The following is a 13959-nucleotide window of genomic DNA, read 5'->3' on the forward strand; positions in this document are numbered from 1 at the left end:
CAAGGCTCCCATTGATTTAGCAACTTAGGTATCTTTTTTCATCTTTTCTAGTGATTCATCTACAGCTGGGCCAAAACGATGTTCTTTATCAAAAGGTTGATTAAGAATAGAGGCTTGTACCTCAGGTTTGAATTCTGAACTCCTTAACCAAGCATGTCTATGGAGTAACACACTGGTGTTTACTGCCCGAGCTGCTGTATCTACCTGATCTAACACACACCTGATAGAGGTATTAGTTATTAGTTTATGTTCTTGACTAAGGTCACTGGCTTTAGTCTTATGCTCATCTGGAAGGAATTCAATGAGCTTTTCGAGTTCATTATAATGAGGTCTATCATACCTTGCCAATAAAGCGTGGGCATTGGCAATGTGCCAATTGTTAGTTGCATGTGAGGCTATCCTTTTTCCCGAAGCATCTAATAATTTGGATTCCTTATCCGGAGGAGAGGCATCTCCTGTTTGGGAGATAGCTCTCTTACAAGCATTGGAAACGACCAGAGAGTCTAAGGGTAACTGACCTTTGATATACACAGCTTTATATTTTTTCTCTACCCTAGGAGTGATGATTCTAGCTCTTACAGGGTCTTTAAAGATATCATCAGTGTGTTTGAGCATTGCCTTTAGCATTGGTAATGTTTGTGTAGCCTTTTGAGACTAACTTAGTGTCTCGAACAAAAAATCCTCTTCTAAACTCTCCTTATGAAGCTCTACTCCATGATATTGTGCAGCCCTATTAAGGAGCTCAATGTACCCAGTGTTATCATCTGGAGGTGAATGCCTGGATGGATACAAGTCAGGATCATTATCGTGAGGGACATTATAATTATCCCATGGGTCGGGATCCTGTGGTGCATCCTGTGGTGCATCCTGTGGTATATAGTCATCTATATCCCCATCCCTGTTCCCTGTGGGTCAGGTGATGTTGGTGTAGGGGAATGTGTAGGTGTAATAAAGAATTCTTCATGAATAGGTGAATGTGGTGCAATATAAGGAGGAGAAGGGTTAGTGGCCTCATTTTTCTTTTTTAAAAGAATGCGGTAGTCCTCTGGTAAGCCCATTTTCCTCTTTTCAGGAAGTTTGGCGTGAATATGACCAGTTTCGGGATGAATCTGGTGGATTTTCGATCCGAGGCTCTTTGTTTGCCGTACTTTCTTTAGATGCCAGTTTTGATGTCGAAGATTTCAGCTCCGAAGATTTCGGCTTTCGCAACAGTGGCACAGAAACTAGTATGTGTTTTGGTTTCAACGCCAAAGGTTTCAGGTCGGCATCAGCGTGGGGATGGTTAGAGCCCGAGCCGGAAAGCTGTTCATCTTTTGGCGCAGAGGCCAAAGGCGGGGTGCTCGAAATCTTTTCTCAGTGCCAACGTTGGCCTGACAGCGGAGAGGGACGGAGCCTTTTTCTTGTAAAGGAGATGATATGGGAACAAAGTCTCTTTACTCACGATCCGTTGTCCCGGTGTCAGGTCTTCAGCATCAGAGTCAGCATCGGATATGGAGACTTACTCTTCCTCCATTCCGGCTTCCTGTGCTTGCGATTCTTCATGTTTGGACTCTTCTTCGGGGGGAGGTCTGGCGCAGAGCCGCTTTGCTGGTACATTTCGCGATGTCAAGCTTGACGATCATGGAGAGTTTTCTTCGACTGAAACGACCGCCACGTGTCGCAGTCTTTCTCGTAGTGTTACGGGGATAGGCAAAGGTTGCACACTTTGTGCAAGTCGGTTAGAGGGAACTTTGCGTGACACCCTGGACATAACTTGAATGGAGTCCGTTCCATCGGCTGCTACCGATCCCGGCGTGGGTAGGCCCAACAGCCTTCCACAAATGTTCCAATCGAAGGATAGCAAACGATACGCGGAGAATGGAAAACACGATCGCTAACAATACCGTCAAGGGTAGTGGATTGCGCATCAAAGGGGTCCCGAAGAAAGTGTACCGAACAGGAGCGCAACAATTCACATCCGAACTCGATGGCGGAAAAAACCAATCTAACAATGAAGTTGATGCCCATGCGCACTATTGCCAAAAGGAGGAGTCACCTACCTCGTGATGACTGGAAAGACTTCTTCGGGGAAAAACAAAGTGCAAACATCCGAACCCAACACTAGATGGTGATCTATGCAAAAGCATATGAGCAACAGATCATATGCCTCGAAAATAGGCTTTATTTTGCTTGTGAGTCTTAAATGGTTATACGGACTTTAAGGCTGTAGGAAGCTGGCTCTTTATATAGTAGATCAAAACAAGGTACACTGCATATAGAATCCAGGCAACCCTTATTGTTTTACAGAGGCAACAATCATAACACTAAATGCTCTCTTTTCTGGTAGTGTGGGCGATTAATTTAGGCTTAACAGAGGGTAGTGCTAAGTATTTCTTGAACTCACAGAGGCAATAAATGAGACACACAAGAAATCCAAGACCAATTTAGAAAAAAAATAACTTATTTATATGTACATTTTGATTCCAAGAACTTCTACATCAAGAAAGTACTTTTTTAAATGTTGATTTTTGCAGGTAAGTAAAATGTTCCCCTAAATGTGTCTTTACGGAGCAATGCTTCCCTATAAGAGTAAAGGCATATGTTGCATACAGTTATTTATGGTCAGTTTCTGGGGGTCTCCTTTGGGACTTAGGGTGGTAGGGGACCAAGATCCAAAGTACCAACAGCAGTTACTCATTACCTGCCCTGGGGCATCTGTGTGCACAGGTGCTGGCCGAGTTTGTAGCTTTGCATGCTACAGCGGTAGAAAGAGGGGGGGCACCTAGAAACAGGCTGCAGAGAGGGATGTGAGGACAAGTCCGGGAGCTCCCAATGGGGGGCTCAAGTCACAAGGGTCTTGGGAACTAAGGGCACAGCTGGTTCATCAGTACCCGGGCTGGGGCACTGGGGTGCAGAGTGTACAGGTTGGCTGGGCTCTGTGGGTTCTAGGGCCATAGGGTTGTCGGTCTCACTGGGTAGGGGTGCCAAAATCAGGACTGCCGGGCCACTCTGGAAGTGGGTCTCTACGGTGCTGACGTCCCTAGACAGCTGCTCAGTCTCAGTGCTGTTAAGAGTCATGACAGGACTTAATCTGGCCCTAGCTGCTGTAAAGAGTCTGGTACCCCGGGTATTGTTCCAGTGCAGCTTCAGTGAGTCCTGGTGTCCTCTCACTCGGTGAGCGGACAGATCTGACCTCCAGGAACACAGGTACCTCTTTTTGTGGGGGCTGCTGCTTCTGGGCTTGATGGGGAAGTGGCAACTTGGTAAATCAGACACTGCTTGTTCAGTGCCTGCGGACTGCAGGTGAGCAGCTTCTCTACACCAAGGCAGGTTGCTGGCAATTTGTGAAAGGCTGGCAGTCTACTGGGGTTTTTGGTGGTGGCTCAGCTGTAGGACGAGTCACTCAGTCACGACTGTCGAAACTGGTGCAGGTAGGAAGGTGTTTGGCATCAAAAGTCCACCACTGTCTATAGTCCTCATTGTCTCACTGCTCTTTCTCCTCTTCTTCTGGAGCTGTAAAATCTCAGTTCCTGGCATCAGCGGTGCCTCCTAAATACTTAATTTAGGGGTGTTAAGGGGTGTGACAAGTAGTAGCCAATGGGCTACTTACCCGTAGGGTGACTTTACCCCCTCTATGACTACTTCCTTTGAGAAGTGGGCATAACCCTGACCCAGTGAGCCTAATTCTGCCGAAATAAAAAGGGTGGAATTCAGGTAGCCCACCTTAGGGGTGGTACTAGCCTGATGGGGGAACACGCCTCCTGACGAGCGAATTTTCCTGCCCGTCCAGGTGTCAAATGGGCATGGGGTGGCATTTCCCCCGTCTGGAGAAGCCTTGGGTTGCATAAGAAAAGCCTACTGCCTTGATATACTTTCTTACGCAGACCACCATCACTATGAAGGTAGCCATACCGAGGGAATCATTATTTTCAATCTGCCCAATGAATAATAATTAAGGGTGTAATTCTGTTATCCCCCTCTTATTCTTTATTTCGCAAATAGATATATTAGTACGTAGGTCAGATCACAAAATACGCATCACACTTAGGAGAAGGTCATTTGAGGAGGTAGAGTTTCCCTGCCCATGTCTAGTAGTGATTCTGTACTGCTAACAAGAGGGGTTGATTTCCATGCCTTAGAAGCACCATGTCATATGGACATCACCTACGCAGCAGTAACGGACTGCGCTGACTGGATACCTAAAGTTGACCAGCAAACAGGTGATAAAAGTGACTGGCTTCAGGTAAAATAAATAAAACACTATGCACATCCAGTGCTGCTTCGTAGTCCTTAAACATAGGCGCGGGTAGAATGGATTAAATCTGTGCAATGAGGCACATTTCAGCGCCTTGGCGAGCTAAAACTGGCCCTGAAATAGCCTATTATTTTACCTTTGAAACTGTGGCCGCCCAATTACACAAGTCTACATAAGTAATTCACCAAACATTGCACAATAAACCTGTTTTTTTACATGTTTGAAAAGTGACAGGGGTCTGTGGTTTCCCAGAAGTAAAACCGGGCCGCAGTACGGAGGCATACATGCCTGTGATCCAGCAAAGCAGCCACATCTCCTTTAGTCCAAAAAGTCAGGTGTGCTCTGCAAAGACAAAACAGTCCTTCACATCGGCCTTTCTTTCTAGGCTATAATTCAAGCCCTGCAAGGACAGGTCTGAATTTGTACATCCAGACGCTTACTGGCTCCCTATGCCACAAACACCACATCCATTTTGCTTCCATATAGCTGCCAAAGTTTCAGATTGCTAATGTGTGACATTTTCATAATTTCAGTGTAAATATGAGTGACACTTTCTCGCAAGCAAAATCCTGCAATGAAAAAGAGGGACACATATAAATGTCAGAAATTACAACCGCTGAAGTAACGAGAAAGTAAGATCATCTTTAAAACTACTGCAAAGCACCAGCAATAGAAATGCACCGGGACCCGTCTATACCAAACAGGATGCGAGAGACCATAATGCCTGCAAATGAGTCATGTCCATAACGCCTTCTCCCCTAAAAAAAAACTGGATAGATCTTTCATGGGTGGACTGAAACATAACTATGTGCCTCCCTCAGCATCAACTGATCCTACTGTGCTGAGAAGCCCCTTCACGAACCGAGGGAAACCACAAAAACAAATGCTGGGCTGGAGCACTGCTGTCTCACTTGGGCCTCAGACCCGGGATGCATTGCTTTTCACAAGCTTCTGCAATAAAGTTTTTGAGGTGGGGGTGGCGAAGCTTTGAGCACAACTCATCCCACAATAAGAGAGACTGCTCACTCACACATCATGCAAACATTGCATGAACATCAGACCCAACCTCTATCCTGTTAAGCCTATCTTAGACAGATCGATTTGTTGAGGTTATGGAAATGTGCCACATGAATTGTTGCAAACGTCTTTGCAGCTGAAATACCAATGTGCAAATGTTTGCAATTCTTGCGAAGATGTAAGGTTTTCAAGAGACCTACACAAAGGTTCCGAAGAATCCCTTTATAACTTCGTACAAACCTGCTTTGAACATTATTACCACGCATCACTGCCTGAAAGCGTGCCTGCTTGAAACAGGGCAGCTGATCATCATGCTTGCCCATGAGCTAAAAACCTTAATTTAAAGGATTAGAGACAGAAGTTTACCTCCTGCACATAACTTTTGCCCCCAACACCCATACATCCGATGTAATAATGGGCCTGAATTCCAGCTCAAGCGCTAGTTAAACGCTCTGCAAAGTCCTAATGCGGAGGAAGTGGTTGTGTTCCATGTGGGACCCAGAATTAAGTTATAGAAAGCCACCTTGGCCCCAACCTTGTTTCTATTTGGGTTGTTGAATTTATAGCTTTGTTGCTCTTAGTTCCAACCATTTCTGCCCAGCAGCAGTGTTAAGTAGAAAAAAGTGCAGTAGTCCCGTTTTTATTATATCATCTTTGTAATCCAGTATTCCAGAATGCTACGGTCAGCGAATTTCGGAGTTGTTATATTGTGCATATTAATTATTTTGTCAGGACAGCAAGCAATTTAACGGGCCGCTTTCACTAGTGAAGGGCTGCGTTCAACAAACAGAACGAACACTGACTGTGGACTTCCGAACCAGGGCCGGCTCTAGGCTCATGGTGGCCCTGGGCAAGGAGCATAGGTAGGGGGCCCGGAAGAGGGGGTTCGGGCGGGGCGGAGCGCGCAGGCCAGTAAAGAGGGGAGGGGTCAGGGTGTTTAGAAGTGGAACAGAGCCGGAGGCCGCCAAATACCTGCCAGGGGCCACCACGCAAATATGTATCCATCCTCAGAGGATTAATATATTAAGGATATATATTGGCGTGGTGGCCCCTGGGGTTTGGTGGCCCTGTGCAGGTGTACAGCTTGCACATGCCTAGAGCCGGCCCTGCCCGAACGCTGCTCTGACCCTTATGCTGGCTGATACCTTTGCTCGTTCATCAGGTAGGTGTCGGGTGGCACTGTAAGGTACTGGGCTGAGGGGGCCCTCTGGAGCTCAGGCCCCCCCCCCCGCACCACGGGGGCTGCGGGGGCCTGTGTTACGCCCTTGTACCCTGCACATAAGATGCTGTATAATCTTTATGATTTGCTACGCTGAGTCTATGTCTCATAATTTGGGCTCAACAATACATACTTCCCATTTAAAACAAGCATTTACAATGCAATAGGTCTCGCATTAGGAAAGTTTGAGCTATTGGTATTGTAAATTACAATTTTTTTATTTATTGTATTGTATTGTAATTGCATTTATATATTGTTATGTGTTGGTTTTGAAAATAGCGAAATTAATAGCTTTGTCATTTACAATGCCAATAGTTATAACTTTCGCAAATGTGACACCTATAGCATTTGTAATGCAATGTGTTGTATTTACGTGAGTTACATGTATTGATATTACAAATATCAATGTTTTTTTTAATAATTAATACTTATTGTAATTTATAATGGCAATAGCTTAAACTTTTGTAAATAACTGTTGTGAAGATTATGTTCAGTGTATTTTATTGTGCCGAAAATCCAAGAACAGAAGTGAAATATTAACATTTTATTGTGACATTTGAAATAAAGCTTGAAACATTGAGAGAACATATTTGAACCAGTTGTTGTTGATGCTGTGGTGGCGCTGAGTGATGTTGTGGTGGCGACGAGTGGGGGCTAATGTGTGAGGGTGCAGTGTGTGAGGGTGCAGTGTGAGAGGGGGCAGTGTAATGAGTGTGTGAGGGTGCGAGGTGTGTGAGGGTGTGGGTGTGATTGTGCAGTGTGTGTGCCCTAAAGTAGTGTGAGTGAGCAATGTGTGAGGGGGCAGTGTGTGAGGGGGCCGTGTGTGAGGGGTGTGATTGTGCGGTGTGTGTGTGCCCTAAAGTAGTGTGAGTGAGCAATGTGAGTGCGCAATGTGTGAGTGCGTGGTGTGTGAGGGGTCAGTGTGTGAGGGGTCAGTGTGTGAGGGGGCAGTGTGTGAGGGCACAGTGTAATGAGAGAGTGTGAGGTTGCGAGGTGTGTGAGAGTGCGGGGTGTGTGGGTGCAGTGTGTGTGGCCTAAAGTAGTGAGTGCGCAATGTGTGAGGGGGCAGTGTGTGTGAGGGTGCAGTATGTGTGGGCTACATTACTGTGAGTGAGCAATGTGTGAGTGCGCAGTCACCAATACTGTGAAAAGCATATGCACTACCGAGGGTTAAGGAGGAGCGACTGCCGGAATGTGTCTTTGTTAATTAATTAACGTGGGTCGCAAGCTTAGTGCACAAGGTGAAAGTACTCACGATGTACAGTAGCGGTAAGAAAAGCAATTTTTTTTTCTATAGAATGTAGTTAGCTGCTGCTTTTGTGGGCCACATGATTAATGCACAAAGTGAAAGGTTTCGCGATGTGTGGTACGATACAAAACCAGGCTAGAGTCATGCATGGGGAGTCCCAAGTCGTTGCGCCAGCTGAGCTCGCCTAAACCTAAATCAAAGAAGTAAGTGCTCGTGTGACAGGCATCTCAGCTACTGGAAACAAAAAATGTGCTTTACGATGCACGAGGTCATTTATTTATTTTTATGTATTGAATTACACAGTACAACTTTGAAATAACAATATTAACTGTTCTGCAGACCACAGATTAACCTGCACTGAAGGTACCCGTCAGCTGCCAAGTTTCCTAGGTCCACGCGAGCCTATTTAGGGCAGTCCGGGCGTTTTTCTTACAATCTGGTTCTCAGAGTCGTATTTAACCCAGCATAAAACCAATGCTACAAGTTCTAGAATTCTGATGAAAAATCCCAGGTGTGGCCTGCCTCGCTAATTAACTATAGCACTGTGCACGGCGCCCGCTCCAGGGACATGTGTTTGTTTATTCACATTCGTAGTGTACAGAGCAGAGCGGTACTGGTTTTGTGGGGGCTACAGCTAGAGGGATAGGCAGTAAAGATGAACACGGCTAATTTATTGTTTCGGGGCTTTACATAGCGCTTGAGTGCCTGAGTTGAATCACTTTGAGGCTCTGAAAACATACAGACATGAATAAGTTAAGCCATTCTCGGACCATAGGCCTGACTAGTGAACGTTGTGCATCAAAGGGTAGTGTCCTGGGGGGTGATGCTCTCTGTTCCCTTAAGCCCTCGCAGTGACTTCGGAAACTCCTGGAGAATCGTATATTTACTACAGAGGCGGGAGTCGCACAGGTCAGAAGTTTTGATTAAAGGGGCGTTGTAATCGCAGAACGGCAAAGCTGTTATAGCCAGTTTAATGCCTCGGGACACTGAAAGTCGCCTTGTCTTCTAATGTGCTTCATCAGCCTGCTACAAATTAACAAGGACTAAAAAAGATCAGCCTCGGCCGGTGCGGTCGGGTCCGGTCCCGGGTTACCGTGTCCCCCAACAGCAATAACAACAAGCACACACGTACCTGTTTTTCAGCTTATCGCGCTAAGCCATCATCTGATGCACATGATTAATGTGCTGCCAAAATCCAAGATCTACTGCGTATGTTGTCCTGGAGGCATGCAGCTGGGGGAGGGGGACGACAATGAGGGAAGAAGGGTGACTGTATATTAAATACAAGTCCCGCGGCGACCCGGAAGCTCTTGGCCGGCCGGCCAATCCGGTCGCGGCCGGCCAATCCGGTCGCGGCCGACCGGAAGTCCCGCCTCCCGAGGTCCGCGAGCTGCCGGCGCATGGAGCGCCCTGCCTGTCCGAATCAGCCCGGGTCCCCAGGAGGGGGCCGGGGAGAAGGAGGAGTGTTGCGCCTGTTGCGGGGCTCCTCGGACCTGAGGGAGCCCCGATTGTGAAGAGGAGACGAGATGCTCCGTGAGGCGCGGAGCGCGAGAGGAGCCCGCCGGAAGAGCGCAGTCGGTGAGTGGGGCCCAGGGCTGAAGTGAAGTGCGTGCGTGCCTGTGTGTATGCCTGGGAGGGGTGGGGGAGTGTGTGCGCGCGTGTGTGCGTGTGGGAATGTGTGTGCGCATGCGTGACTGTGTGATTGAGAGAGAATGCGAGGTAGGGGATAGTCTGCCTGTATGTGTGCCTGTATGTGTGTCGTATGCCTGCGTGTGCATGCGCGCGCCTGTGTGTGTGTGTGTGCGTGCATGCAGAGGGGTGGGGGCTGCCTGTGTGTGTGTGTGAGCAAGGGATTTGATTTGCGCATGCGCAGCTACCAGACGCTCGCTCCCGAGGTGAAATCTGACCTCGTCAAAGCGCGCGTCTGGTAGCTGTCCACTCTCCTGAATACGGGCCACATTAGGTCTGTAGCAGACTCTCAATGCTCACGCATTGAGAGTAGTCTGCTCGACCTAAAAAGGTAAGAAGAGCAGTAGATAGAGTTTATGAATTAACTCATTTTTAAACCAGTTGAAGGAAGCATTACTTCACTGATTTGAAGATGGACTTCAACATTTTCATCACTTTACTGCAAGTGACCAGGCTCAGAAATGAAGTTCTCGTAAGTCTAGAACCCAGGACGCTACGTAAAGCCTGATGGATCGGACTTCACTCCTACACTTTTTCACTATATTTAGTGGCTGCTTCATCAGTCTCAGGCACCAAATTTACACCAAAAACTCTAAACATTTGTAACTGTCTACTATTCTACTAAGGTACACCAGCCCTTTATGCCTTTTATGGTATCTTTGCGCATGCAACACATAATCTGCTGTTGATTCTGTACCTTGTGCTTACCATTCAGAGCACAAACCACTATGTGTGTCAGAATCTCCGTTCCCAGTATAGATGCCCAGTCCGTTGGTCATTGGCAATTCCAACTATATTGTTAGCACTTTGATTTGCAATGGAGGCTCACTACTTGTGGCACCAATGAAAGCAAGCAGGATGGGAACCCTCTGAGGTGCTCCGTGTACCCCCACAGAAAAGTAAAGATGTAGATTACTCAGTTCCAGGGGCAGTTGGGAGCGTGGTGCGTTGATATCCCTAACAATTATTTTTTCTCCCTAATGCTGCTACCATGTTTTCTGGGGGAGGGAAAAACGGCAAGCTCCGAATCTTCTCTGCAATGTTTTCTTGATGTGATCCCTGAGGTGGAATTATTACTTGTTTGCACTCTTAGGGGCTCATTATGACGGCGGGCGGACTTGGTCAGCCCGCCACCATAGCGGTGTTTGAAACCACCCGCCAGATATGCGGCGGTCCCACCACTGCTATTAGGATGCGCCCGTCATTCTGGGGGCGCACCCTGGGCCTTTATCATTGAGGGTGGTGCTGCTGGCTGCAGCACAGTCCACAATGATAAAGGCGCATGCAACGCATTTCCCAGCACCGTGTGGCAGGCACCACGCAGTGCCTGCCTCTGGGTACATGGAACTGCAGGGGGAACCATGGGTACCGCCCAAAGTGCACCCCCCACACACAGAGGGGGGCGGGGCCCGCAACGGGCCCCCAAAGGCAATCTCCTTCTGTCTTTTTGCAGCAGGATATCCGCCGCAAAAGGACAGGCGGAAAGGGATACCGTAATCCCTACGGCAGTGCCTGCACATCACCACCACAATATTGCCCGGGTTCTGCAAGGCAGACGGAAAAGGACCACCTTGCGGAACCATGGCAGACGGACTTTCCGTCTGCCGCGGAACCATTGCGATTCCCACCACCATCCTAATTTGGCGGTGGGAATTTTCTGTATGATGGCAGAAGGACAGCCACCGCCGGCATGGCGGTGGTGGTCCTTCCGCCAACATAATGAGCCCCTTAGTTTGGTGCATAGAGACAAGTCTGGTTGATTTATCCGCTCGTTTTGACACAGTGGCCCTTCTATTCAGCTGCTTAGTACAAAATGGGCCTGCTTTACCCTAGTTTATTCTTTTCTTTCTAAATAATCGTGGTCTGAGGAGTCCTAAACTATGTCGCTTCCTCTCTATATATGGCCTACCACATGGCTCTGGTTTGTCCCTTGCTAAGTATAAAAGTGTAATTTGTTTAAAATCATAAAACTCTAAATATAAACTTGGTCTAAAAAATCTCTAGCATAACAAAGTAGACAGTTACACATTTTTCTGGTATTCAATAATTTATCAACTTTAAAAGAATTGAGAGCTGGTTCTTTCGATCAGGGAATTCAAACCGCAGAACTAAACGATGAACACAGATCTCTACTGCAGGTGCCCAGCTTGGTCATCTCTCTGTTCTGAAACATCACTCAGCATTCAGGGCACCCAAATCAGGGGTGTTAATAGTTATTTGCTTTGAAAAGAAGAAAGATAAGTAAAGCAATCAAGTAGGCAACCTAGAGAAGAAATATTTATTTTCTATTTGACACTACTTGCACAATAAACATCTGCAAACATATATATGCAGAGCCTGTCCGACAAATACCACAGCCACACAACAGCCTAGTAATGTGCTTCATTTCTGAAAACTGCTCACCAAACAGCTCACAAAGTAAGCATAAATGAACTTTACCTTCCGCACCCTGGCTCTGGAGTCTCTGCTGGCACAGTGACCGGAAGGCATCCTCCTCATGCTGGATGATCCTGTGTAGAATGATCCATGGCAGCACTGAGGACACTAGCAGCTCTTTGGGTCCTCCTCCAGCCGGCTCTTCTTGGATCGCCATGCTGCAGTCAATTAGCTTGGAACAGAAACGGATGATTCATGGGAACCATGCTAGAGAAATTGTATCAAAGCAAGGGACATTTGAAAGACAAAGACAGCAATGATCAGCATGCCTACCAAACAACAACCCCTAAAACATGATTCCAGTTGTCAGCTATTTGGCCAGCACCAACTGGTAAAAGTCATTTGGAAAACAGGAAGCTTGTACAGTAGCATGATGGATGCCAGAAGGGGAAAACTTACAGCAATACACCTAACGCCGGCCTTGCCTCTTCCATCATGGTGATCAGGACTCTAACTCAATAAGGAGCTTTGACATCATACTGGGGCCATATGATAGCAGTTGTTTTATTACCCTCTCCTAAATGTGCTCTGATGCCACTGCAGGGTTTCTAGTAGTGCTTTCGAAAAACTCCAATTAAAAAGGAAATATGCAGTATTGGTGGCAATGAAGCTGACAAGATTGTTCACAGCAGAAAAGGTGCCTTTTGCTGCATTTTTGAGCGGGTCCGAAGTTGATAGGCACACACTACTTACACGGAATTGTTGCTGAGTGTTCAAAGATAAAAGGGGCACATTTAGTAGGACAAAAAGTGAACCACAAAGGCATGCCAGAGCAAACAAAATTGAAATTCAAATAGGTACGCCATGCTCATAGACAGCACAAAAAAGCAGGTGTATAGTGTCTGTATTATAGCAAGTTGTCAGTTAGGGATGTTACTAATCAAACCTAGACCAGCTAGGAAATCGGACAATGACCATCATCAGTTAAAATGTGCACCCATTTCAGTCGATATTAAAGAGATTTCTTATTATGTACAAAGCCCTCATTAAGCCTAAAAAGAAGTAGAGTTTCTACTAACCAAGGAATGCGAATAAAGGGACGATGTTAAATGGATTCCATCTTTGCCATTGAAGTCTCAGTTAAACACATAAGTACTAAATACTGATTAATGTAAAGAGTAGAGCTATAAACAATGCAAAGGTTTTATTGATTTTTTAGTACATTTTTAATATATATCAGGCACCTGGAAGATGCCACAGAGCATTTTGAGTGAGAGGACATGGGCATCGCAGTAGCACAGCTGAGTTTGTGGGTAAGGCAGAAAGTTATCAATGCAGCTGTAATTACAATTCTTCAATCTGCCACAATAGGTATTATGGCAAATCCTTGCAAAGGATGCAGAAAGTGTGCATTGTCCTTAAGATGATTACCTAAGAGTCTGGTCTAAGGCAACTCTCCAGACCAGAGTGACATGAAAAGCCGTGAGGGGTGCAGTACTGTGGTGAGTGATACAATACTAAAGAGAATTTGAGAATTGAAGCATGATATTAAAGAGGTTTGAGAACTGATGTAAGAAAGTTAAAGAGGTTTTGAGAATTGATGCATGAAAGTAATGAAGTCAAACAGTAAACTCTCTCTCCAGACAATTATGCCCGCATTTTCTAATCATAAAAAGATTACTTGTGTGGGCAGAGCAAGACACATGAGATATTGATTTATAGATAATAAATAAGCAAAGGCCGGGGACGCTGTGCTAGAGAAGAATTATAAGGTGAAACTAACAGGACGGTCAGGCGAATAACGACATTTGAAGCTGTGTAAACTCCACATTTGCCAACCGCAAACCATCTCCTACCCCTAGAAGTGTCCTTATTACCTGGATGAGATTGTTTGAGAGTCGGATAAGGCCTGGAGTGATGGAATTCTCTCTCAGGAAGCCACTGTCAGCAGACAGGGAGCGATCAATACCAGTCAGCAGCTGAGTGATCGTTGCAACCCACTCCTCCTTGCCCGTAGCTTCCGTCAAGTTCAACATTTGCTGCATGGCCTCATTCAGGGAAACCTCAGAGCACTCAAAACACTGCCTGTAGTTCTCTAGTTTCAGCAGGGAGTCCTGTGGATTGGGTTGAGGCAAATGTCAGTCAATGGATACTAGAAAAATATCCTATGCAACA

The 13959-nt window shown here is 46.4% G+C and overlaps 1 protein-coding gene across 8 annotated transcripts in view; it reads right to left on the bottom strand.

Annotated features, from left to right (window-relative positions):
- Positions 1-13959, bottom strand: part of CABIN1 (calcineurin binding protein 1) — a 1271888-nt gene that overhangs the window by 806480 nt on the left and 451449 nt on the right. For all 8 annotated transcript variants that reach the window (XM_078667788.1, XM_078667793.1, XM_078667787.1 and 5 more), the window contains 2 exons: positions 13662-13898; positions 11848-12016 (listed from right to left, as the gene is read on the bottom strand). In XM_078667788.1, coding sequence (XP_078523914.1) covers positions 11848-12016; positions 13662-13898 — 406 coding nt within the window. The remainder of the gene's footprint in view (positions 1-11847; positions 12017-13661; positions 13899-13959) is intronic.

This window comes from Lissotriton helveticus, chromosome 11, assembly GCF_964261635.1.
Source record: "Lissotriton helveticus chromosome 11, aLisHel1.1, whole genome shotgun sequence".
Classification (NCBI taxonomy): Eukaryota; Metazoa; Chordata; class Amphibia; order Caudata; family Salamandridae; genus Lissotriton; species Lissotriton helveticus.